A 27,542-nucleotide genomic window follows, 5' to 3' on the forward strand; every position below is an offset into this window, starting at 1 on the left:
GTTCAAGTTTGCTGAGCGGTCACATGAGCCTGGAGCCTCGTACAAGAGATAACGGGACGGGGGAAATAATCATCAGACTGTGGGGAGCGACAACTAATCACAGCACCCGACTCTAGACATGGATTATCTATGGAGGCTTTTCATCAGTTCTGTCCTCATAGCAGGTAAGGTGTCCGCCATTTTCCATCTTGACCTCCAATGGAGTCATTAGATCAGTGATTGTCCATTCTGCTGCTTATCCACCTAGAACAGGTCAGTTTTTCATGATTTTCCTCATCTGCAATCTTCTGGTCCTTTCTGATCCAGGAAAACAGATTACTTATCCTGTTATATGAAGAAAAAAGATGCCATGTTGTTTGTACTTGGGGCGATTGACTGCCCATTCAAAAGAAAGAGAGAGGGCAAGAGCTGATAATCTTGTGGTGAATCTTGAGGCGTGTGTGCGGGATGGATTTATAAATTACTGCTTTAACCACTTCAGCCCGTTGCTGATGGGGGATCTATTGTTGCTAGCGGTGAGTCTTATGCTGCAGGTGGGTCAATCATTGCTGGGAGGGATCTACTGTTAACCACTTCAGCCCGGACCATTTGGCTGGCCAAAGACCAGAGCACTTTTTGCGATTCGGCGCTGCGTCGCTTTAACTGACAATTGCGCGGTCGTGCGACGTGGCTCCCAAATAAAATTGACGTCTTTTTTTCCCCCCACAAATAGAGCTTTCTTTTGGTGGTATTTGATCACCTCTGCGGTTTTTATTTTTTTGCGCTAAAAAAATAGTGCGACAATTTTGAAGAAAAATATAATATTTTTTACTTTTTGCTATAATAAATTTCACCCAAAAATATGTAAAAAAAAAAAGATTTTTACTCAGTTTATGCCGATATGTATTCTTCTACATATTTTTGGTAAAAAAATCACGATAAGCGTTTATTGATTGGTTTGCGCAAAAGTTATAGCGTCTACAGGATAGACCACTGTTTCTCAACTCCAGTCCTCGAGGCGCCCCAACAGGTCATGTTTTCAGGATTTCCCTCAGATTAAACGGCTGTGGTAACTGCTAAGGCTGGGTTCACACTATTACACTACTTTCATCCTACTTTGCTCTGCTACATTGGTCCTACATTTATCCTACATTGGTCCTACATCCATCCTACTTTCATGAACAGGATACTACTTTGGTCCGACTTCAATGATATTCAATGGGCCTGAAGTAGGATCAATGTAGGACCAAAAGTAGTACAGGGAGCATTTTCAAAGTCGGACCGACTTGTGTAGGACACTACAAGACGCTCTCATAGGGAAACATTGAACACAGAGCAAAGTAGGATGAAAGTAGTGTAGTAGTGTGAACCCAGCCTTTGGCAGTGAAACTGATCAAATCACCTGTGCAAAATAATGGAAAGCCTGAAAACATGACCTGTTGCGGCGCCTTGAGGACTGGAGTTGAGAAACACTGAGATAGGGAATAGTTTTATGGCATTTTTATTAATATTTTTTTTTTTTTACTAGTAATGGCGGCGATCAGCGATTTTTATCGTGACTGCGACATTATGGCAGACACATCGGACACTTTTAACTCCATTTCGGGCCCATTGTCATTGATACAGCGATCAGTGTTAAAAAAAATGCACTGATCACTGTAAAAATGCCACTGGCAGTGAAGGGAGGGGGCGTTGCTAGGTGGCAAAAAGAAAACAGAATGGATGACATTGAAACTAATGTAATTTCACATGACAATGAATTTGAGACTCTTAAGCCCCATACACACTATCAGTTTTCCTGCTGGTTTTCTCTTCAGGTTTACCAAAACCATGTAGTACAAGGACCTGCCTGATTGCATTCAAATTGAAACGCTTAAGGTTTGACCTCATATTAGATGGTTTTGGTAAACCTGAAGAGAAAACCATCAGGAAAACTGATAGTGTGTATGGGGCTTCAAAGATAAAAACGTAATGCTGCAAGCGCGTTTGGAGGACTTTGAAAACAGGGCACGTCGATCAAACCTCCGCATATGAGGTACACCTAAGTCCAAGGCCGGAAACTGTGTGGGGGTGGGGCGGAGATGGTGTATGTGTCCACAGAGATAGCTGGGAACAATGTAACTGATAAGAATGCAACACGGGAATGTTATCAGCTTGCAAGATTTTTGGCAGATCGATTGGTATTTTTTTTTACACTTACTGAAACAGCTATAACAAAGTGCTTTCAACGGGATAATAAACAGACTAAAATGTATCAAATACGAAACGATCTTTGCTAAGATTTACAATTGTACGATCTTGGCAATCTTCTTGGATGGAGTAGAGAACAGTTGAGGGGTCTGTGGGTGCCATCAGATCCTAAAACACACACAACTGAATGTTCTTGCCCGATGGAAAAGTTTGTTGGTCGGGTTGGCTACCGGAGATTATATCTATTAGATGCTAGGAGTCAGGAGAGAGTTATATTTCACTGTGTTTAAATGTCTATATTCAGTTTTTTTTTCCCAGCGGGAACGTAGTGGAACGCAAGTTCCGCCACCTCCAGAACTGAATGTATGTAATCAATGGCTAAGGGGTGTCGGGGTGTGCTGGAGGGTCTATAGATGCCATCATCTATAGACCCTCCAGCCATGGGCGTCCGCTGAAATTTTTCAGGGAGGGGCGCTTCAGCAGCAGCGATACACAGTCGCATTTAACCCTTTTCTTCAAACGCTAGCGGGAGTTAAAAGCGCCCCGCTAGTGGCCGAATAGCGCAGCTAAAACGATGGTAAAGCACCACTTTACCGATAACGCGGCCAGCTGGCAGTGTGAAATAGCTCTTGAGATAATTCAGCTTCACTCCATGCCCATATAAATATAGCCTAGAGAATGAACAGAACCCCCTTCAGCACAGATGGACCCCCCCTTCAGCACAGACCCCTCCATTCAGCACAGATGGACCCCCCTTCAGCACAGACCCCCCATTCTGCACAGACCCCTCCATTCAGCACAGATGGACCCCCCTTCAGCACAGACCCCCCCATTCCGCACAGACCCCTCCATTCATCAAAGACCCCCCCTTCAGCACAGATGGACCCCCTTTAGGCACAGCCCCTCCTTCAGCACATACCCGCCTTCAGCACAGACCCCCCCTTCAGCACAGATGGACCCCCCCCATTCAGCACAAACCCCCCTCCCCATCCCATTCAGTACCTCAGATCAGCCATTAGTGCAGCACAGGCACAGCAGGTTCCCTCCCCCTGTGTACACATAAACACTGGAGGGGGAGGCAGCTTCACTCTGCTCGCTGTGCCTGTGTGACATCCAACCTAGGACCGCTCAGACAGCCCGTGGCCGCAGAACTCTTCAACACCTTCTCGATTTTCCAGGGGGGTCAATTGCCCCCCTTGCCCTATGGAGCAGACACCCATGCCTCCAGCACACCCCGACACCCCTTAGTCATTGATTACATACATTCAGTTCTGGAGGTGCCGGAACTGCGTTCCACTACGTTCCCGCTGAAAAAAAAAACCTGAATATAGACATTTAAACACAGTGAAATATAACTCTCTCCTGACTCCTAGCATCTAATAGATATATCCCTGTAGCCAACCCGACCAACAAACTTTTCCATCAGGCGAGAACATTCAGTTGTGTGTGTTTTAGTATCTGATGGCACCCACAGACCCCTCAACTGGGGAACCTATTGTTGCTGTAAAGAATCTCTTTTTGCTAAGGAAGAGGGCCTATTGTTGCTGGGGAGTTCTTCTGTTGCTCATGGGGGATCTATGGTTGCTGGGATGGGTCTTATGATGCTGGGGGGACAGTCGTTGCTGGGAGGGATGTCCTGTTAACTTATTCAGCCCTGGACCATTTGGGGAGGGGTCTTTGTTGCTGGCTGCTGGAGGATCTGTTGATGTTGGCTACTGGGGAATTTATTGTTGTTAGAGGGGATCTGATTTTGCAGGGGGGGGGGTCGATTTTTGCTGGGGATGTCTACTGTTGCTGATGGGGGATCTATTGTTGCTAGCGGTGAGTCTTATGCTGCAGGTGGGTTAATCACTTCAGCCCCAGACCATTTGGCTGGCCAAAGACCAAAGCACTTTTTTGCGATTCGGCACTGCGTCGCTTTAACTGACAACTGCGTGGTCGCGCAACGTGGCTCCCAAACAAAATTGGCGTGCTTTCCCCCCCCCACAAATAGAGCTTTCTTTTGGTGGTATTTGATCACCAGGTCAGCTGCCCCTTTTGCCCTGCCTTAAAGATGGCCCTGCATACCCTGGACATTCTAGGGGCCCCTCACTCACTGGCATTTATATGGACACTAACTCCAACCGCTACTCCACTAGAGAAGGGATTTTTCTAAAAGGGGGGGCCCCAACACCTGATTAACTTTGCCTTTTCCATATTACGTTGGCAACAGAGCCATCTAGTGGCTGGCAAACTAACTGCACCTGCCAACATGCTTGTTGCTGCTGGTGGGTTTACCATGGTTGTGGCTGTGTATTCCCTCATTTTTGCAATCTTTCATCCTTGTGGTCCCTCTTGGAGCTTCAGGATCAGCAGAGATCCAGCAACGTGTGTTATGGGTCCATCATAGACGTCAGAAACAAACAGATGGCTCCTCCCCTCACCTATAACTGGCCTTCACAAACCACACATGTGAGGTATCGCTGATTGGGTCACGGAGCTGTAGAACGGGGAGATGCCAGTGTAAACACAACGCCCCGGATTCACGTAGCACTTACGCCGACGTATCTACAGATACGCCGCGTAAGTGTCAATGTGCGCCGTCGTATCCATGCGCCGTGCCCATAGAACTAGAAACGCCTGAAAATAGGCTTCCTCCGACCGACGTAACTTTCCTACGCCGGCGTATCTTGGGCGCATGTTTACGCTGGCCGCCTCATTGCAAATATGCAAATGAGGGAGATACGCCGATTCACCGACGTACTTGCGCCCGTCGCAGAAATATACGCCGTTTACATAAGGGGTACGTCCGGCGTAAAGTTATTCCACCTAAAGGAGGCGCATCCCATGCAAAGGTATGGACCACGGAACAGCCGTCGTATTTTACGTCGTTTACGTAGGACTACGTGAATAGGGCTGGGCGTAGGTTACGTTCAGTGATTCGACGTATCTTAGGCATTCGTTCAGACGTGATTCTGAGCATGCGCACTGGGAAGCGTCTACGGGAAGGCGCATGTGCCGTTCGTTCGGCCCATCATTTGCATGGGGTCACGGTTAATTTAAATGGATCACGCTCCCAGGGTCCACCTACTTTGAATTAGGCGGGCTTACGCCGTATAATTTACGTTACGCTGGCGCAACGTAGGGAGCAAGTGCTTTGTGAATACTCTGCTTGCCTCTCTGTGTTACAACTGCATAGTGAATATGAGATGCGCTACGCCGGCAGAAAGATGCGCCGATCTACCTGAATCCGGGCCAACATCTCCCTGTTCTTCCTAGTGACATGTCACTGATCGCCTGCTCCCTGTCATCAGGAGCAGCGATCAGTGATGTGTCACTCATAGCCACGCCCCCCCCACAGTTAGAATCACTCCCTAGGACACCCCTTTCTAGCCCCCTAGTGGTTAACCCCTTCACTGACAGTCACATTTACACAGTAATCAGTGCATTTTTATAGCACTGATCCCTGTATCAATGTGAATGGTCCCAAAATAGCTCCAAAAGTGTCCGATGTGTCCACCATAATGTCGCAGTCACGATAAAAATTGCTGATTGCCACCATTACTAGTAAAAAATTAAATAAAAATAAAAATGCCGTAAATCTATCCCCTATTTTGTAGATGCTATAACTTTTGCGCAAACCAATCAATAAATGCTTATTGCGTTTTTTTTTACCAAAAATATATAGAAGTATACGTATCGGCCTAAACTATTTTATATATTTTTGGGGGATATTTATTACAGCAAAAAGTAAAAAAATATTGTTTTTTTTTCAAAATTGACGCTCTATTTTTGTTTATAGCGCAAAAAAAAACTGCCAGAGGTGATCAAATACCACCAAAAGAAACCTCTATTTGTGGGGGAAAAAAGACGTAAATTTTCTTTGGGAGCCACGTCGCACGACCGCGCAATTGTCATTTAAAGCGACGCAGTGCCGAATCGCAAAAAGTGCTCTGGTCTTTGGCCAGCCAAATGGTCCGGGGCTGAAGTGGTTAAGACCGCTGCGCAAATACAGTGTGACAAAAAGTATTGCAACGACCGCCATTTTATTCTCTAGGGTGTTAGAAAAAATATATAATGTTTGGGGGTTCTAAGTAATTTTCTAGCAAATTTTTTTTTTTTTAACTTGTAAACACCAAATCTCAGAAAGAGGCTCGGCCCTTAACCACTTGCCGACCTCCTCATGTACATATACGTCAGCAGAATGGCACGGACAGGCACATGTACGTACCTGTACGTCCTCTGCTAGACGTGGGTCGGGGGTCCGATCGGGACCCCCCCCCCCCGGTACATGCGGCGGTCGGTAAGCCTCGGGGAGCGATCCGGGACGATGTCGCGATCGCTCCCCGGAGCTGAAGAACGTGGAGAGCCGTATGTAAACACGGCTTCCCCGTGCTTCACTGTGGCGCTGCATCGATCGAGTGATCTCTTATATAGGGGAGACACAATCGATGATGTCAGTCCTACAGCCACACCCCCCTACAGATGTAAACACACACTAGGTGAACCCTAACTCCTACAGCGCCCCCTGTGGTTAACTCCCAAACTGCAACTGTCATTTTCACAATAAAGAATGCAATTTAAATGCATTTTTTGCTGTGAAAATGACAATGGTCCCAAAAATGTGTCAAAATTGTCCGAAGTGTCCGCCATAATGTCGCAGTCACAAAAAAAATCGCTGATCGCCGCCATTAGTAGTAAAAAAAATAAAAAAAATAAAAATGCAATAAAACTATCCCCTATTTTGTAAACGCTATACATTTTGCGCAAACCAACCGATAAACGATTATTGCGATTTTTTTTACCAAAAATAGGTAGAAGAATACGTATCGGCCTAAACTGAGAAAAAAAAATTTTTATATATGTTTTTGGGGGATATTTATTATAGCAAAAAGTAAAAAATATTGAATTTTTTTCAAAATTGTCGCTCTATTTTTGTTTATAGCGCAAAAAATAAAAACCGCAGAGGTGATCAAATACCACCAAAAGAAAGCTCTATTTGTGGGGAAAAAAGGACGTCAATTTTGTTTGGGAGCCACGTCGCACGACCGCGCAATTGTCTGTTAAAGCGACGCAGTCCCGAACTGTAAAAACCCCTTGGGTCTTTAGGCAGCATATTGGTCCGGTCCTTAAGTGGTTAAGTGGTTAAAGGATGAGTCCATCATAGACATTAGACTGCTTCTTGGTGGATCTTTTCCGAGTTGTACCAATTACAGCCATTTCTGGAAATTGGTAAGATTTTTTGATCTTTTTTTCTAATGCCGCGTACGCGCGATCGGAAATTCCAACAAGAAAACCGAATGTTGGCTCAAACTTGTCTTGTATACACACGGTCACACCAAATTCTGAGCATCAAGAACACGGTGATGTACAAAACTACAACAAGCCAAGAAAAATGAAGTGGCTCTAGGCTTTGTGAGGCCTTAGGCAAAACTCTAAGACGTGAGGCCCCACTTACGTGTCAGTGTCGGGCAGGACTGTCTGTCCTGCTGTACCTTGAGCGGCAGACAGGCCCCCCGATGATCGGCAAGCACCAACTCTGGCAGGAGCAGGTTCCTCCATTACACACTTCCCTGTGCCACAGGCGGCTTTAGTCTTTGTGAGGCCTTAGGCAAACCTTGACATGGGACCCCACTCACACCCATGATGGGAAAAACAATTCAAGGACAAGAGCCTCTTCCCCACAACCCTGGCCGGTGGTTGTGGGGGTCTTCGGGCAGGGGGCTTATCGGAATCTGGAAACCCCCTTTAACAAGGCGGCCCCCAGATCCTGCTCTTTAATAACTAAGGGGTGGGGGCCACCCAGTGATGTCACCTGGTGAACCCGCCCCCTTGTGACGTCATTGACTGAGGGCATGTTGGGTCATTGACGTCACAAGGGGTGGTGTCACCGATATTCACTGGTTGTTAGGGACGCTGGCAGCTCCGCTCCTGAGTCAGGGCTGTTAACGCTGCCTGAGTACAGCGGCGTTAATGTCCCCTGTCCCTCAAAACTGGGGTAATGCATTGGGCAAGATAGGCGGCCGCGAGGCCCCTGTGAGCTTGAGGCCTAAGGGCTCTTTCACACGGGCGGACCGTTGAGGTCCGCCTGCCAGTTTTTTAGGCAGACCTGAACGGGCGCTCCGCGCTCCTCTATGGAGCCGCGGATGTCAGCGGTGACATCCGACCCGCTCTGATCCGCCAATGTGGTGCCCATATTTAAAAAGGGAACAAAGTCTTTACCAAGTAACTATAGACCTGTTAGTCTAACTTCTATAGTTGGGAAGATACTGGAACGTTTAATAAAAGACCACATGGATGAGTTCTTGCTGGAAAAAAACTATTTAAGCAGCAGACAACATGGATTCATGAAAGACAGAAGTTGTCAGACAAACCTGATTTCCTTTTATGAAGAGGTAAGTAAAACCCTGGACAGAGGCGTGGCTGTGGACGTGATATATTTGGATTTTGCAAAAGCGTTCGATACAGTTCCGCACACACGGCTCATGTGTAAGGTAAGGTCTACAGGATTGGATATATCAGTTTGTAAATGGATAGAAAACTGGCTGAAAGACAGAATTCAGAGAGTCGTGGTTAATGATTCTTACTCTGAATGGTCCAAGGTTATCAGTGGTGTACCCCAAGGTTCAGTGCTGGGACCCTTACTTTTCAATATATTTATAAATGATATTGGGTCTGGGATCAAAAGTAAAATTTCTGTCTTTGCAGATGACACCAAGCTATGCAGTGGAATAACGTCCTTGCAGGATGTCTCCAATTTACAAGCCGACCTCAATGCTCTGTCTAATTGGGCGACTAAGTGGCAGATGAGGTTTAATGTAGATAAATGTAAAGTTATGCACTTGGGGGCTAAGAATATGCATGCATCATACATACTAGGGGGAGTACAACTGGGGGGGTCTGTAGTGGAGAAGGATCTGGGGGTTTTAGTTGATCATAAGCTCAATAATAACATGCAATGCCAAGCTGCGGTTTCCAAAGCGAGCAAAGTCCTTTCTTGTATAAGAGAGGTATGGACTCCAGAGACAGAGATATAATTTTGCCCCTGTACAAATCATTAGTAAGACCTCATCTGGAATATGCAGTTCAGTTTTGGGCACCAGTTCTCAAAAAGGATATCGGAGAACTGGAGAAAGTGCAGAGAAGGGCAACCAAACTGATAAGAGGCATGGAGGAGCTCAGCTATGAGGAAAGATTAGAGGAACTGAATTTATTCTCTCTTGAGAAGAGGAGAATAAGGGGGGATATGATCAACATGTACAAATATATAAGGGGTCCATACAGTGTACTTGGTGTTGAGTTATTCACTTTACGGTCAACACTGAGGACAAGGGGGCACTCTTTACTTCTAGAGGAAAAGAGATTTCACCTCCAAATACGGAAAGGTTTTTTCACAGTAAGAGCTGTGAAAATGTGGAACAGACTCCCTCCAGAGGTGGTTCTGGCCAGCTCAGTGGATTGCTTTAAGAAAGGCCTGGATTCTTTCCTAAATGTACATAAAATAACTGAGTACTAAGATTTGTAGGTAAAGTTGATTCAGGGAAAATCCGATTGCCTCTCGGGGGATCAGGAAGGAATTTTTTCCCCTGCTGTAGCAAATTGGATCTCATGCTCTGCTGGGGTTTTTTGCCTTCCTCTGGATCAACTGTGGGTATGGAGTTGGGTGTATGGGATTGTATTGTGTTTTTTATTTTGTTTGTTTATTTTTTTGAGGTTGAACTGGATGGACTTGTGTCTTTTTTCAACCTGACTAACTATGTAACTATGTAAAGTGTGACGGAGAAAAAAACTACTTTTCCATCCGTCTGGCGGATCGGATCGGGTGAACACGGACAGATGGTCCATGTTCATTCGATCCCCCCATAGGGGAGAGCGGAGAAAAGACAAGGCGGTCCCTGCACAGTGTGCGGGGACCGCCCTGTCATCCGCCGGCTCAGCGGGGATCAACGGAGCGATCCCCGCTATGCAAGCGTTGGTTCACGAGGCGGATCAGTAATGTGAAAGGGGCCTTAGGCGACCTCCTAATTTGCCTAATTAAAGAGCCGTCTCTGGCCCTGCTTCCGTCCTGGAGAGTGGACGAGGGAGCTGCTCAGCGCTCTGCACCTTGCAGGAGATCCGCAGAGCGCGGCAAAAGGGGAGGAGCCGGAGGAGGGGAGTACATGGAGCCGCAATGCACTTACCCTGGGACCTCGGGAAGTGATTAAGGGGCAGATCCACGTACATTTAGATAGGCGCAGCGTATCAGAGATACGCTACGCCGCTGTAACTTACTTTAGAATTCTTTCGAATCCACAAAGAATTTGCGCAGTAAGTTACGGCGGCGTAGTGTATCTCTCGGTGCGTAATTCAAATCGGCGGGTGGGGGGCGTGATTCATTTAAATGAAGCGCGTCCCAGCGCCGACAGAACTGCGCATGCTCCGTTTCAAAATTTCCCACCGTGCATTGCGCGAAATGACTTCGCAACGACGTCATTTTTTTAACTTAGACGTGAATTACGTCCATCCCTATTCACGGACGACTTACGAAAAAAAAAAAAATATTTCAAATTTCGACGCGGGAACGACGGCCATATGCAAAATAGCAGCTTTAACTATACGCCGGAAAAAGCAGACTAGAGACGACGTAAGAGAATGCGACTGCCACGCGTACGTTCGTGGATCGTCGGAAAAAGCTAATTGGCATACCCGAGGCGGAAAACGACGCAAACTCCACCCAGCGGAAGCCGAAGTATTGCATCTACGATCCGAAGGCGTACAAAGCCGTACACCTGTCGGATCAAACCCAGATGCCGTTGTATCTTGGTTTGAGGATTGAAACTAAAGATACGACGCGGGAAATTTGAAAGTACGCCGGCGTATCAGTAGATACGCCGGCGTACTCGCTCTGTGGATCTGGCCCTAAGAGATTAAGAGAACTATTTCCAGGCATAAACACGGCCCTGGGGACTCCGATCGGGGGAAATTCGCAACCCACTCCCACACAAATGCACACAAGGAATCGCCCCTCAATATTGATGCGAGAAAATAAAATACTACAACCCCAATCGCGTTCTTCGATCGACCAACCAAAACCTCCTCCAAATCCCCAAGTTCCGCTACAAGTCTAAAGGAGTACGAAGATTCGCAGTCCAAGGACCACGGCTATGGAACGCTCTACCAACTAACATCCGCATGGAAGAAAACCATCGGGCCTTCAGCAAAAAACGTGAGACCCACCTCTTCTGAAGGATCAGGACGACTTCGGATACAAAGCGCCTTGAGGCGATTTAGTTTGCATTTGTAGCGCTATACAAGTTATTCACTCACTCACACACACACATTAGGCAAATTAGCGGGCGAGGCGCGAGGCCTTTGGCGGCCGCCTAATTTTCCTAATTAGAGATCCGCTTCTGTTTGGGTGATAACTTGTCTATGTTCATTATGAAGTATTGAATGTTGCTATATTCGGCAAAAAACGACTCCGCCATAGTTGTCCTTTGTGACGTCACTCAACTGTCCTAATTTTTTGTGTTTTTATTACAGAGTGTTTCGGTGACAATCAAGCTGTCAGACCAACATCGGCTACTATGCAGATTACAAGAACTCTACAGTGGTGTCCGAAAAAGACTACTACACGCCACACTACAGTTGCCCCAACAACGGCCCATACCAATCATACAACTGAACCGCCCACCACGGCCCATACCAATCATACAACTGAACCGCCCACCACGGCCCATACCAATCATACAACTGAACCGCCCACCACGGCCCAAACCAATCATACAACTGAACCGCCCACCACGGCACACACCAATCATACAACCGAACCGCCCACCACGGCCCATACCAATCATACAACTGAACCGCCCACCACGGCCCAAACCAATCATACAACTGAACCGCCCACCACGGCACACACCAATCATACAACCGAACCGCCCACCACGGCCCATACCAATCATACAACTGAACCGCCCACTACGGCACACACCAATCACACTACGGCACACACCAATCACACCACGGCACACACCAATCGTACAACTCAGGCATCCACGACTTCCCCCAGCAACCACACTTCTACACCACATACTAACCAAACTACTCCCCCTCATACCACACCTTCCCCTCTACCGCCTCCCACAGAGTATTTTGTGAATGGTACGTCGGAAGTTTGTCTGAGGATAAAGGCGGTCTTCATGTTGACATTGGACAACACCACAATTCGAAATGTAAGTTACTGCTCATAGCTGAGTTATTTAGTGGAAATCCTGGGCACAATCTACAAGGTGATCTCATAGAGTACAGTATTTGAGGGAACAGTATTACCAAGAACTAAGGAAAGATGTTGGGGGTGCTCATTCCATATGATTGCACAATGACAATGGCATCCCTAGGGGGGGCAGAGGGGTCTTGTATTTTGCTCGGGCCGCCGCTGGAGTAACACAGTCTCTCCAGAGAGGCATAGCCTCCCCAGTCAGCTCCTGCAGGGGATTCCTCCCCCCTCCCTCTGCTCGCTGACACTGCATAATGCGAGCGCTCACACAGCCGCCCGATCTACTCCTTCCCCTGCATTACTGCTGCTAGGTGACCAGCTGGGGGCTCGGCTCTCTATAACCAATAGTGCCAGCCTTTCCCTGCATGCACCCCTAATGTCACCAGCACTAGGTCCTAACAGACTGCTGCCGCTGCCAAGGGGACAGATGCCAGACCAGCGCTGTCAATAGCAGGGACAGGACAACCGGTGGAACCCCACAGTGGCAGAACACCAGGGCCTGGTGGCAGGACAACCTTTGCAACCCTGATAGTTCTCCTACATCTTTGGACCCTTATATTTTCTTGGTGTGCTGGTGACATATATCTCTTGTTTTCTGCCACCCTGGGGGGCCCCAGTATAGTAGGAAGGGAGCTCACTGCAGAACATGATCAAGGGCCCGTTGTGGGATTGCAGTAAAGGGCCTCAGGATATATATTTATATATATATGATTGCATTTTAAAGTTGGCCCCCTACTTTTGTCCCTGTACCCCCATGTGCCCCACTAAATATGAAAGCTGGAGACAGACAACCACTGCACAATGAGCAAACAATATTGCCAGGCAGCAGGGAAATCAAACTGTGGGATCCAAAATTGGAGGGGTCACCAGCAGGAGGAAGGAGGTCCTGATCCCTCTATATAGGTCTTTATATCACTAGAGGGATCACCAGCAGGAGGAAGGAGGCCCTGATTCCACTATATAGATCTTTATATCACTAGAGGGATCACCAGCAGGAGGAAGGAGGTCCTGATTCCTCTATAGATCTTTATATCACTAGAGGGGTCACCAGAGGAGGAAGGAGGTCCTGATCCCTCTATATAGATCTTTATATCACTAGAGGGGTCACCAGCAGGAGGAAGGAGGTCCTGATTCCTCTATATAGATCTTTATATCACTGGAGGGATCGCCAGCAGGAGGAAGGAGGTCCTGATTCCTCTATATAGATCTTTATATCACTAGAGGGGTCACCAGAAGGAAGAAGGGGGTCCCGATTCCTCTATATAGATATTTATATAACTAGAGGGATCACCAGCAGGAGGAAGGAGGTCCTGATTCCTCTAAATAGATCTTTATATAACTAGAGGGGTCACCAGCAGGAGGAAGGAGGTCCTGATTCCTCTATATAGATCTTTATATCACTAGAGGGGTCACCAGCAGGTGGAAGGAGGTCCTGATTACTCTATATAGATCTTTATATCACTAGAGGGGTCACCAGCAGGTGGAAGGAGGTTCTGATTCCTCTATATAGATCTTTATATTACTAGAGGGGTCACCAGCAGGAGGAAGGAGGTCCTGATTCCTCTATATAGATCTTTATATTACTAGAGGGGTCACTGGCAGGAGGAAGAAGCTGGACAACAAAATGGCTCCCCCATCAACACTGCCTTTAACTAGCGATTTTCTTTCCTGAACCCCATTAAAGCCCTCCATTGACGGTTCAAGTCTCGGCCGGTTCTGCAGGCTGTATGAACAGGCTGAGAGTACCCAAGAGGAGAATGGACAATAGGTCCGCGGGAGGGATTCCGCCATCCACACTGACTGTGTTGATAGGGGAATCGAGCCATTTTTCTCCATCTTTGGATGGCTTTAAGGATGAAACATATTAGGAGGGACTTAAACCAAAAAATAAAAATGTATTATACTGCAGTCTACCATTGCTTAGCTGCATTGATTTCCTTGTTTTGAGTTTTTGTATTTTCATCTGGCAATGTCCCTGGTTTTAACCCAGGCATATCATACTTCGGCATTGGCCTCTTTTTAAGCCTATTGCATTCTCTGTAATGTTGCTAAGAGCTGTAAAAGTCAGAAAATACAGTCCGACTCCCCGTTGATCCTTGCAGTCCTCCTCTGAAGGAACCCCTTCCTGTTTGTACTGAAACTGACCATGCTAGGCAGAAAAGCAGATCCGTCCTGGCATGATTCATTTGTGTCCTTTCCTCATATTTCGGACCTATCGTATGCCATTGCGATGCTCAATATGTCTGTAGTTCTGAATTCAGATTGCTACTGGAAGATACTTCACTGGCCTCCATGGAGTGAAAGTTTTTTTGGGACCTGTGACATTGGTGGTAGCCCCCCAAGTGTCTTTTCTCCAACTCTCACCCTCAGAGCTGGGGGAAGAAGAGGAACGTGGGCAGTCACATAACCACCAATAGGCAAGGCAAGAAAAAAATGATTTATAGGACCAGTTGATCTATTTCTGCTATGAGAGTCAGTGGATCAAATATAATCCTTGAAAGCCAATGATGATTGATTTAGCTTGTCCTGTCAAGACCCGTGATTACCAGATCAACGACATCCTATGGTCACATCCAGGGCTGTCAACAAAGGGCAGCACCATATACTGTATCTTAAAACAGCCTGATATTATAATTGGCTGAACTAATGATGCTTCCCAAGCTCTTATCATCTCATAGTTACAGGGGCGTAGATAATGGGGGGGTCAAGGGGGTTTTTATCAACTATGCAGCAGCTAGGCTAGTTTAGCCTTTCAGCTGTGAGAGTCGGACAGCCTGAGTCCTTCAGAGGTGATGTCAAGAGGGACCTTTGAGAGAGTTTAAGCTACCCATTGACTGAGGAGGTGGGGGGGCAGCCCCACTGCCCACTGCCTCCTCAGTACGTTATGTCCTCTGGGTACCCAAGGCTGACCCCCCCCCCCCCCCCAGGATTTTTTTTTTTTTATCTACGGACCTGCATAGTTAATATGATCATAGTTATCAAAGTCATAGCTATAGGAAGGGTCCTACCAAATACTAAAACGTTCCAACAATGGACATCACAATTTTGCTGAATGTATGTGTCAATCTTGGGTTTCAGGTCATTACAAGTCAGTTTGTTTAACTTGCACTGATCCTTGTGTTTCTTCTGTTCTTTCAGTACACCATCCCACCACCTCCGACCACAAAGGCCAATGGGAGTTGTAGTCCTGACACAGCAGAGCTGATGTTGACTTTTCCAAACGGAAGTCTTGCCCTGACATTCAGAAAGGTATGGAGGATGTAGATTGGATGGCGAGATAAAGATAATGGGCCGGATTCAGAAACGAGATACGCCGTCGTATCGCTGAGTGCGGTTGGATCTTAGAATCCCTAAGATCCGACTGGTGTAAGTGTCTTACACCGTCGTATCTTAGGCTGCATATTCACGCTGGCCGCTAGGTGGCGCTTCCGTATAGTTACGTGAGGAATATGCTAATTAGGCATTTACGCCGATTCAGAAACGTACGTTCTGCCGGCGCATTTTTTTTACATTGTTTACGTTAGGCTTTTTTCGGTGTATAGTTACCCCTGCTATATGAGGCGTAGCTAATGTTAAGTATGGCCGTCGTTCCCGCGCCGAGTTTTGAAAATTTTACGTCATTTGCGTAAGTCGTTCGCGAATAGGGCTGTACATCATTTACGTTCACGTCGAATCCAATACGTCCTTGCGGCGTACTTTGGAGCAATGCACACTGGGATATTTCACGGACGGCGCATGCAAAGTTAAAAAAAAATGTCAAAAACGCGGGAGTCAAGTGAAATTTAAATAAAACATTCCCCAACATCCCTATTTGAATTAGGCGGGCTTACGCCGCAACACATACGTTACACCGCCGTAACTAAGGGCGCAAGTTCTTTCTGCATACGGAACTTGCGCCCAAATTTACAGTGGCATAACGTATCGGAGATATGTTACGCCTGCAGAAAGATGCGCTCATCTTTCTGAATCCGGCCCAATAAATGCAATAAAGATACATAAATACGAGAGTACCCATTGAACTGAGTCTATTGGGTGGTGAGGTATAACTGGTATAGTAAAACCTTGGTTTGAGAGTAACTTGGTTTGAGAGCGTTTTGCAAGACAAGCAACGTTTTTTTAAAATAGATTTTTCCTTGATATACAAGCGATGTCTTGATATACAAGTAGCGTCATGTCACAACTATGGGCGAGACCGCGGAGCTCAATCCGCGGATCTCGTACTCGATTAAAATTATTTTGATCGATCAAAGAAATTAACGATTAATCGAGGAATTAATCGTTAATTTCCACTGCCCTAATATGGACTATAAACTGAAGGATTTATGAATGGTTGTGGAACGAATCATTTGAGTTTCCATTATTTCTTATGGGGAAATTCGCTTTGAACTACAAGTGCTTTGGATTACAAGCATGGTTCTGGAACGATTATGCTCGTAGTCCAAGGTTTTACTGTATATGGGACATGGCGGCGAGGAGTCACAGGCTATTCAGCAGGTACAGAGATAGCTATCTTGGGAAGCTTGTTCTAATAAAAAAGCATATCAGAAAGGATAAGGTGGTGTTTTGTATTCTGCCGTAAAAATGATATTTATGGAATATTTTTCACTCTTTTTGAAGGACAAGAAGAAAAGCTTGTTTTATTTGGATGCCATCAATGTTACCGGACATGGAGGTAATACCCCAAAAACAACTTCAAACTTCTAGAATATGAACCAAACCTTGGTAGCACCGTATGCAAATGTGTTATTTTAAAGGTCACACCCTCCAAAACCGATATTGTAATGACTGGGAGATGCTGGAAAAATGGCCTCCTTTGATGGTTTCTTCTATTTTTCAGGGGACTTTGTTGGTGAGATCTCTGTGCTGAGTTCCTGATTCTGCTGGGGCTTTATGAGAAGCTCTCACCATCCTTGCAGTGGAACCTCGGACTGCCAGTAACGAGCGTTTCGCAATACGAGCGCTGTATTCTAAAATATCCTAACTCAGTTTGCGAGCGTTGTCTTGCAAAACGAACAGCAGGAATCAGACCAAAGCGGTGTGCAGTACCGCATTTGGCCTGATGTTAGGGGGGGGGCGCTTGAGCCAAACGGCAGCGCTCGGAAATGCGCAGAAAGGCCCGACAACGGCTCGTCTTTCCGAGGTTTGCCAAGGTTAGCCGAACTGCCCTCGGGCCTTTCCGGCTGTTTCCGAGGCTCTCCGGCACCCTCTGTCCGCATTCGGTATTGCATACCATTGAAGTCAATGCGGAACTAATAATTTTTGTTTCCATTGACTTCAATGGGGAAACTTGCTTTGATATGCGAGCGCTCCGGGGATTACACACAGAGTGCAGTGCTCAGGGGGGTTACATACAGAGTGCAGCGCTCAGGGGGTGGTTACACACAGAGTGCAGAGCTCAGGGGGGTTACACACAGAGTGCAGAGCTCAGGAGAGTTGCACACAGAGTGCAGAGCTCAGGGGGGTTACACACAGAGTGCAGAGCTCAGGAGAGTTGCACACAGAGTGCAGCGCTCAGGAGGGTTACACACAGAGTGCAGCGCTCAGGAGGGTTACACACAGAGTGCAGCGCTCAGGAGGGTTACACACAGAGTGCAGCGCTCAGGGGGGTTACACACAGAGTGCAGCGCTCAGGGGGGTTACACACAGAGTGCAGCGCTCAGGGGGTGGTTACACACAGAGTGCAGAGCTCAGGGGGGTTACACACAGAGTGCAGCGCTCAGGGGGTGGTTACACACAGAGTGCAGCGCTCAGGGGGTGGTTACACACAGAGTGCAGAGCTCAGGGGGGATTACACACAGAGTGCATAGCTCAGGGGGGGTTACACACAGAGTGCAGCGCTCAGGGGGGGTTACACACAGAGTGCAGCGCTCAGGAGGGTTACACACAGAGTGCAGCGCTCAGGAGGGTTACATACAGAGTGCAGCGCTCAGGGGGGTTACACACAGAGTGCAGCGCTCAGGGGGGTTACACACAGAGTGCAGCGCTCAGGGGGGTTACACACAGAGTGCAGCGCTCAGGAGGGTTACACACAGAGTGCAGCGCTCAGGAGGGTTACACACAGAGTGCAGCGCTCAGGGGGGTTACACACAGAGTGCAGCGCTCAGGAGGGTTACACACAGAGTGCAGCGCTCAGGGGGGTTACACACAGAGTGCAGCGCTCAGGAGGGTTACACACAGAGTGCAGCGCTCAGGAGGGTTACATACAGAGTGCAGCGCTCAGGGGGGTTACACACAGAGTGCAGCGCTCAGGGGGGTTACACACAGAGTGCAGCGCTCAGGAGGGTTACACACAGAGTGCAGCGCTCAGGAGGGTTACACACAGAGTGCAGCGCTCAGGGGGGTTACACACAGAGTGCAGCGCTCAGGAGGGTTACACACAGAGTGCAGAGCTCAGGGGGGGGGTTACACACAGAGTGCATCACTCAGGGGGGTTACACACAGAGTGCAGCGCTCAGGAGGGTTACACACAGAGTGCAGCGCTCAGGAGGGTTACACACAGAGTGCAGCGCTCAGGGGGGTTACAGACAGAGTGCAGCGCTCAGGGGGGGTTACACACAGAGTGCAGCGCTCAGGAGGGTTACAGACAGAGTGCAGCGCTCAGGGGGGGTTACACACAGAGTGCAGCGCTCAGGGGGGTTACAGACAGAGTGCAGCGCTCAGGGGGGGTTACACACAGAGTGCAGCGCTCAGGGGGGTTACACACAGAGTGCACAGCACAGGGGGGGTTACACACAGAGTGCAGCGCTCAGGGGGGGTTACACACAGAGTGCAGCGCTCAGGGGGGTTACACACAGAGTGCACAGCACAGGGGGGGTTACACACAGAGTGCAGCGCTCAGGAGGGTTACAGAGTGCGGCGCTCAGGGGGGGTTACACACAGAGTGCGGCGCTCAGGGGGGTTACACACAAAGTGCAGCGCTCAGGGGGGGTTACACACAGAGTGCACAGCACAGGGGGGGTTACACACAGAGTGCAGCGCTCAGGAGGGTTACAGAGTGCAGCGCTCAGGAGGGTTACAGAGTGTGGCGCTCAGGGGGGGTTACACACAGAGTGCGGCGTTTAGGAGGGTTGCAGAGTGCGGCGCTCAGGGGGGGTTACACACAGAGTGCGGCGCTCAGGGGGGTTACACACAGAGTGCGGCGTTCAGGGGGGTTACACACAGAGTGCGGCGCTCAGGGGGGTTACACACAGAGTGCGGCGCTCAGGGGGGTACACACAGAGTGCGGCGCTCAGGAGGGTTACACACAGAGTGCGGCGCTCAGGGGGGGTTAAACACAGAGTGCAGAGTTGTCACTCGTAAACGCAGAAACTGGACTTCTGTGTTTACAAGTGATTGTGGGTACGGGGCATTACCCTTGCTCGCCATTATATTCGGATCGTGTGTTCGGGGCATTACCCTTGCTCGCCATTATATTCGGATCGTGTGTTCGGGGCATTACCCTTGCTCGACATTATATTCGGATCGTGTGTACGCGGCATTACCCTTGCTCGCCATTATATTCGGATCGTGTGTACGCGGCATTACCCTTGCTTGCCATTATATTCGGATTGTGTGTACGCGGCATTACCCTTGCTCGACATTATATTCGGATCGTGTGTACGCGGCATTACCCTTGCTTGCCATTATATTCGGATTGTGTGTACGCGGCATTACCCTTGCTCGCCATTATATTCGGATCGTGTGTTCGGGGCATTACCCTTGCTCGACATTATATTCGGATCGTGTGTACGCGGCATTACCCTTGCTCGACATTATATTCGGATCGTGTGTACGGGGCATTACCCTTGCTCGCCATTATATTCGGATCGTGTGTACGCGGCATTACCCTTGCTCGCCATTATATTCGGATCGTGTGTACGCGGCATTACCCTTGCTCGCCATTATATTCTTGATTTACTAAAGCTGGAGAGCGCAAAATCTGGTGCAGCTCTGCATAGAAACCAATCCGCTTCCATTTTCTTTTTCTTGTCAAAGCTTAAGGCCGGGTTCACGCCGCCGTACGCGGCTCACAGCAGCGGTCCGGTGTGTGTGCTGGTTCACCGGTTCAGGTCCGATTTCAGCCTGAATTTTGGTCTGACATCGAACCTGAAATGCACCAAGAATGGCAACGCGTTTTTCCGGCACGCCGCACCGTAGAGAGCCAGTCACATTCTCAGTCACATTCTCGCCTAGCTGGCCGCTAGGTGGCTTTTACGTCGATTTCAGCGTCGCATATGCAAATGAGCCGAATATGCCGATTCCCGAACGTTTTTGCGCCGCTTCGCCGTAGTTTACGTCGTTTACGTAAACGTAAGGTTACCCCTGCTATATGAGGGGTAACCTTACGTCGGTCCGCCGTATGCCATGTTAAGTATGGCCGTCGGGACAGCGTCTGTTTTTTCCGTCGTTTACGCCGTTTACGTAACTCGTCGCGAATAGGGCTGTGCGTTAATTACGTTCACGTCGCAACCAATGTATTTGCGGCGTACTACGGAGCATGCGCAGTGGCCTACGTTTAAGGCTGGGCCATTTAGACTACGCCGCCGCAAATTACGGAGCAAGTGCTTGGAGAATACGGCACTTGCTCCAGTAAGTTGCGGCGGCGTAGTGTTAATGGCATACGCTACGCCCCGCTCGTAGATACGCTGATCTAAGAGAATCTGGCCCACTGTGTCCATCAATTGCAGCCACTGTGCCCATCAAACACAGCTACTGTGCTCATCAATTGCAGTCACTGTGCCCATCAAACACAGCTTTTGTGCCCATCAATTGCCACCACTGTGCCCATCAAATGCAGCTACTGTGCCCATCAATTTCCACCACTGTGCCCATCAAGCTCTGCAGTCCTACTTAGACATACTCTCTTTTTGTTTCCTTCACAGAGGGGACCTCTCAGGGGGCTCATGTATCTCTCAATGGGATGAGTACCCCACTTGGGCATTCTTTTACCTGTAAAGAGGTGGACTTGGAGGTTTCTTCCCGTGTGAAACTTGCACTATTGGACGTCCAGGCTCAGGCCATCGAGCTGAAAGGGGGCAACTTTGGACCAGGTGAGTGATGATGGGAAGATAATATTGATGATTGTGTTATCTGCATGGTGAGCTAAAATCACCAGTGCGGGCGCCGGAATCACCCAACTCTGCCAAGCTGTCCCATCAAGTTTCTTGGAACAGTTTTCAAAATGTGTTAACACGTTGGCATTCTGGTGATACGCCCATGTCGGGGGCGGGGCATTTTCTGATGCAGTGTTTGTGCCCCCCCCCCCGCCTCTCTTGCCTTATCCTAACCGTCCCCCCCCCCCCTCATGGTCCAAACCCTCCAGAGGAACTCCAGACAACAACATGGCCGACAACTTCTCACCTCTCCTCTTACAAAGTACTGTTTGCCTGGCTGGCCCTGGTGGACTAAATAGTTGGGTGATCTGATATTGAATTGTCAGATTGTAATGTGTGTGGTGAGCTTTACCTGCTTTCCTAAGACACAGAGTCAATCATTTTCCCTCAGGCACTGTGCCAGTACAACAAGTCGTTTTTACCTCAGGCTCTGTGCCAGTACAACAAGTCGTTTTTACCTCAGGCACTCTGCCAGTACACTCACTAGATGTTCTCCTAGGCAGGGATTTTTCACACCCTAGGTGAAACCTAATTTTGCCATCCCCTTGGCTCCACCCCTCACTCCACCCTCTTTCCCTGCCCATGTAACCCATGTGACCTATCTGACCATTACACTGACCTACCTGACCCCGAAACTGGCCTACCTACACTGACCTACCTTACATCTACACTAACCTACCACTGAGCTACCTGACCCTTACACTGATGTACCTGACACCGACACTGACCTACCTGACCCCTACACTGACCTACATGACCATTACACTGACCAACCTACCGGACCCCTACACTGACCTACCTTACCCCTACACTAACCTACCACTGACCTATCTGACCCCTACACTGATGTACCTGACACCGACACGGACCTACCTGACCCCTACACTGACCGACCTACCGGACCCCTACACTGACCTACCTGACCCCTAAACTGGCCTACCTACACTGACCTACCTTACATCTACACTAACCTATCTGACCCTTACACTGATGTACCTGACACCGACACTGACCTACCTGACCCCAACACTGACCTACATGACCATTACACTGACCAACCTACCGGACCCCTACACTGACCTACCTGACCATTACACTGACCTACCTGACCCCGAAACTGGCCTACCTACACTGACCTACCCTACCCCTACACTAACCTACCACTGAGCTATCTGACACTGACCTACCTGACCATTACACTGACCGACCTACCGGACCCCTACACTGACCTACCTGACCCCTACACTGACCTACCTGACCATTACACTGACCTACCTGACCCCGAAACTGGCCTACCTACACTGACCTACCCTACCGCTACACTAACCTACCACTGAGCTATCTGACACTGACCTACCTGACCATTACACTGACCTACCTTACCCCTACACTAACCTATCTGACCCCTACATGGATGTACCTGACACCGACACTGACCTACCTGACCCCTACACTGACCCTTACACTGACCTACCTGACCCCTACACTGACCTACCTGACCCTTACACTGACCAACCTACCAGACCTCTACACTGACCTACCTGATTCCAAATACAACGTCAATGTTCTTCACTCACCGGGGCCCTACATGCATCCGACGACCCTGTGAGTGCCAGCAGGCCTGGTGCAAGGATTTTTGACACCCTAGGCGAAACCCCATTTTGCCGCCCCCCCCGTAGCCCCGCCCATGTATACCCCACCTTTTTAATGAAGCGCCCATCAAATGCAGCCTCACCAGCGCCCATTAAATGCAGCCTCACCAGCGCCCATCAATTGCAGCCTCACCAGTGCCCATCAAATGCAGACTCACCAGCGCCTATCAAATGCAGCCTCACCAGCGCCCATCAAATGCAGCCTCACCAGCACCCATCAAATGCAGCCTCACCAGCACCATCAAATGCAGCCTCACCAGCGCCCATCAAATGCAGCCTCACCAGCACCCATCAAATGCAGCCCCACCAGAGCCTATCAAATGCAGCCTCACCAGCACCCATCAAATGCAGCCCACCAGAGCCTATCAAATGCAGCCTCACCAGCGCCCATCAAATGCAGCCCACCAGAGCCTATCAAATGCAGCCTCACCAGCGCCCATCAAATGCAGCCTCAACAGTGCCCATCAATGAATGTTTACTTGCTTCCATTCATTTGGGAGTCAGGACACAGACACAGTCCTCTGCCGCCACTACGCCTCTGACACTATGTGCGAACGAAGCAACGGCTGCCTCCTGATGCGGAGACTTCGTTGCTTGCTGCAGGGAGAAGAGAGTAGGAACACCAGTGGCCGGGGGCGCCCTAGGCGGCTGCCTAGTTTGCCTAGTGAAATCACTAACCCTGTTCTAGTGCTTTGAGTAGGACATTGTAGTGTACAGGCAGCTGAAAGGTAAAATAGTGGCAGTGTAAATGTTTATTTGCCCCCCCCAACGCCTTCAAGAGCCGTGGGGTACTGTGACCTGACCCCACTGTCCTCGAAAGAATGACCCTTCTTCTTAAAGAGACCCCGTCACCGACAAGCTTGTGCTTGACTGTTGGATCTTTGGGATGCACCACCTTCTGTCCCAGTGTATTGCTCGGCTACAAAGACAAGACTAATAGCCAGATTCAGGTACAGTTACGACAGCGTATCAGTAGATACACCGTCGTAACTCCGAATCCGCGCCGTCCTACATTTAAGCGTATGCTCAAACTGAGATACGCTTAAATGTTGCTAAGATACGACCGGCGGAAGTCTCCTACGCCGTCGTATCTTAGCTGTCTATTTACGCTGGCCGCTAGGGGCGTGTACGCTGATTTACGCCTAGATAGCTGGATTCAGGAAGAAGTGCCTAACGTTAGGCAGGCGTAGCGTATCTCATATACGCTACGCCGCCGTAAGTTAGAGAGGCAAGTGCTGTATTCACAAAGCACTTGCGTCCTAAGTTACGGCGGCGTAGCTTAAATGTGCCGGCGTAAACGCGCCTAATTCAAATTGTGAAGAGGTGGGCGTGTTTTATGCTAATGAATCGTGACCTGACGTGATTGACGTTTTGAACGATGCGCACATGCGCCGTCCGTGGACGTATCCCAGTGCGCATTGCTCCAAATTACGCCGCAAAGATTTATTGGTTTCGGCGTGAACGTAAATTACGCCCAGCCCCATTCACGGACAACTTACGCAAACGACGTAAAAAAAAAAAAATTTGACGCGGTTCCGACGTCCATACTTAACATTGGCTGCGCCATCTTTTTGGTGGAATATCTTTAGGCCTGAAAACGCCTTATGTAAACGGCGTATCTTTACTGCGACGGGCAAGCGTACGTTCGTGAATAGGCGTATCTCGCTGATTTACACATTCTAGGCGTAAATCAGCGTACACGCCCCTAGCGGCCGGCCTAAATAGACAGCTAAGATACGACGGCGCCGGCGGTCGTATCTTAGCTAGATTTAAGTGTATCTGAATTTGAGAATACACTTAAATATACGACGGCGCAGATTCGGAGTTACGACGGCGTATTTACTGATACGCCGGCGTAACTCTACCTGAATCTGGCTAAGAATATGTAAATCAGCAAGATACGCCTATTCACGAACGTACGCTCGCCCGTCGCAGTAAAGATACGCCGTTTACGTAAGGCGTTTTCAGGCGTTAAGATAAACCACCAAAAAGATGGCGCAGCCAATGTTAAGTATGGACGTCGGACAGCCGTCAAATTTTTCACGTTTTACGTCGTTTGCGTAACTCGTCCGTGAATGGGGCTGGGCGTAAGTTACGTTCACGTCGAAAGCATTGACTTTTTGCGACGTGATTTGGAGCATGCGCACTGGGATACGTCCACGGACGGCGCATGCGCTGTTCGTTCGAAGCGTCATTTACGTGAGGTCACAAATAATTTCCATAAAACACGCCCACCTCTTCCACATTTGAATTAGGCGGGCTTACGCCGGCCAATTTACGCTACGCCGCCGCAACTTACAGGACAAGTGCTTTGTGAATACAGCACTTGCCTCTCTAACTTGCGGCGGCGTAACGTAAATAACATACGTTACGCCCGCACAAAGTTAAGCCGCCGTACCTGAATCTACCTATTAGTTCGGAGATATGAAGCCTATTTGGATTTCATTTAAATGTGAAAGAGAGAGAGAGAAGAAACCTGCGCTCACAATGGTCTCTAATTTGAATAGTTCTTTCTTCTCACCACACATTTCCTCTTCTACCTATAGAAGAGGAACTAGAATATTCTCAATGGACCGTGTTCACCAACACGGTGTGCTTCCTTCTCTATTTATGGACCAGAGGAAAATCATACATTGAAAACTAAAGATCTAAAGAGAGAAGCTTTCTTCCTCCCGCCGGTGACCCCTCTAGTGATATAAAGATCTATATAGAGGAATCGGGATTGTCCCGGGAAAATCGGGACTGTTGGCAACTATGCCTCCCTCCTGCCGGTGACCCCTCTAGTGATATAAAGATCTATAAAGAGGGATCGGGACCTCCTTCCTCCTGCTGGTGATCCCTCTAGTGATATAGTGATCAATATAGAGGAATCGGGATTGTCCCGGGAAAATCGGGACTGTTGGCAACTATGCCTCCCTCCTGCCGGTGACCCCTCTAGTGATATAAAGATCTATAAAGAGGGATCGGGACCTCCTTCCTCCTGCTGGTGATCCCTCTAGTGATATAAAGATCTATATAGAGGAATCGGGACCTCCTTCCTCCTGCTGGTGACCCCTCTAGTGATATAAAGATCTATATAGAGGAATCGGGACCTCCTTCCGGAATCAGGACCTCCTTCCTCCTGCTGGTGACCCCTCTAGTGATATAAAGATCTCTATAGAGGAATCAGGACCTCCTTCCCCCTTCTGGTGGCCCCTCTAGTGATATAAAGATCTCTATAGAGGAATCGGGATTGTCCCGGGAAAATCTGGACTGTTGGCAACTATGCCTTCCTCCTTCTGGTGATCCCTCTAGTGATATAAAGATCTCTATAGAGGAATCAGGACCTCCTTCCCCCTTCTGGTGATCCCTCTAGTGATATAAAGATCTCTATAGAGGAATCAGGACCTCCTTCCCCCTTCTGGTGGCCCCTCTAGTGATATAAAGATCTATATAGAGGAATCGGGATTGTCCCGGGAAAATCTGGACTGTTGGCAACTATGCCTTCCTCCTTCTGGTGATCCCTCTAGTGATATAAAGATCTATAAAGAGGGATCAGGACCTCCTTCCTCCTGCTGGTGACCCCTCTAGTGATATAAAGATCTATATAGAGGAATCAGGACCTCCTTCCTCCTGCTGGTGACCCCTCTAGTGATATAAAGATCTATATAGAGGAATCGGGATTGTCCCGGGAAAATCGGGACTGTTGGCAACTATGCCTTCCTCCTTCTGGTGATCCCTCTAGTGATATAAAGATCTATAAAGAGGGATCAGGACCTCCTTCCTCCTGCTGGTGACCCCTCTAGTGATATAAAGATCTATATAGAGGAATCAGGACCTCCTTCCTCCTGCTGGTGACCCCTCTAGTGATATAAAGATCTATATAGAGGAATCGGGATTGTCCCGGGAAAATCGGGACTGTTGGCAACTATGCCTTCCTCCTGCTGGTGACCCCTCTAGTGAAAGCTCTATGAAGTGAGGGGAAATTCCCTCTTGGACGGGTGTCCCTATCGGAAGTCCCCCCTCTTCTGTTGTTGTGGTATATCCTAAATTAGTTTAATAACATTGAATTAGAAAATGGATTTTGTCAGTCGCCCATATTCCTCAGAACTGCCAATTTTACAATTTATATAAAACAATGGACTGCGGTGGAGAATGTTACAAAGTTGTGAAAAGATCTAACGTGATGTCACTTTCTCCCCTCCAGAGATGAGCTGCTCCTCCCCCTCTCGCAGTAAGACAGTGCCCATCGTGGTGGGGATCGTCCTCGTGGTGCTGATCGTCGTTGTGGTGGCTGCGTACGTAATTGCTCGTAAAATTCGGCACAGATCCGCCGGATACCAACCTCTGTAACGCCTTTTCGGGAGAAAGAAACAACCCGACACAGATCCGAGCTCCACAATTCAAAAAAAA

At 48.5% G+C, this 27,542-nt stretch overlaps 1 protein-coding gene across 1 annotated transcript; it reads left to right on the forward strand.

Annotated features, from left to right (window-relative positions):
* On the forward strand, window positions 1–27,542 carry CD68 (CD68 molecule). The gene is made up of 7 exons (XM_040347072.1): window positions 1–164; window positions 11,671–11,947; window positions 12,107–12,362; window positions 15,545–15,655; window positions 17,024–17,078; window positions 21,268–21,435; window positions 27,337–27,542. The coding sequence occupies exons 1-7, from the start codon at window positions 119–121 to the stop codon at window positions 27,480–27,482; spliced, it is 1,059 nt and encodes a 352-aa protein (XP_040203006.1). The 5' UTR covers window positions 1–118; the 3' UTR covers window positions 27,483–27,542.

Source organism: Rana temporaria, chromosome 3 (assembly GCF_905171775.1).
Source record: "Rana temporaria chromosome 3, aRanTem1.1, whole genome shotgun sequence".
In the NCBI taxonomy this organism is placed as follows: domain Eukaryota; kingdom Metazoa; phylum Chordata; class Amphibia; order Anura; family Ranidae; genus Rana; species Rana temporaria.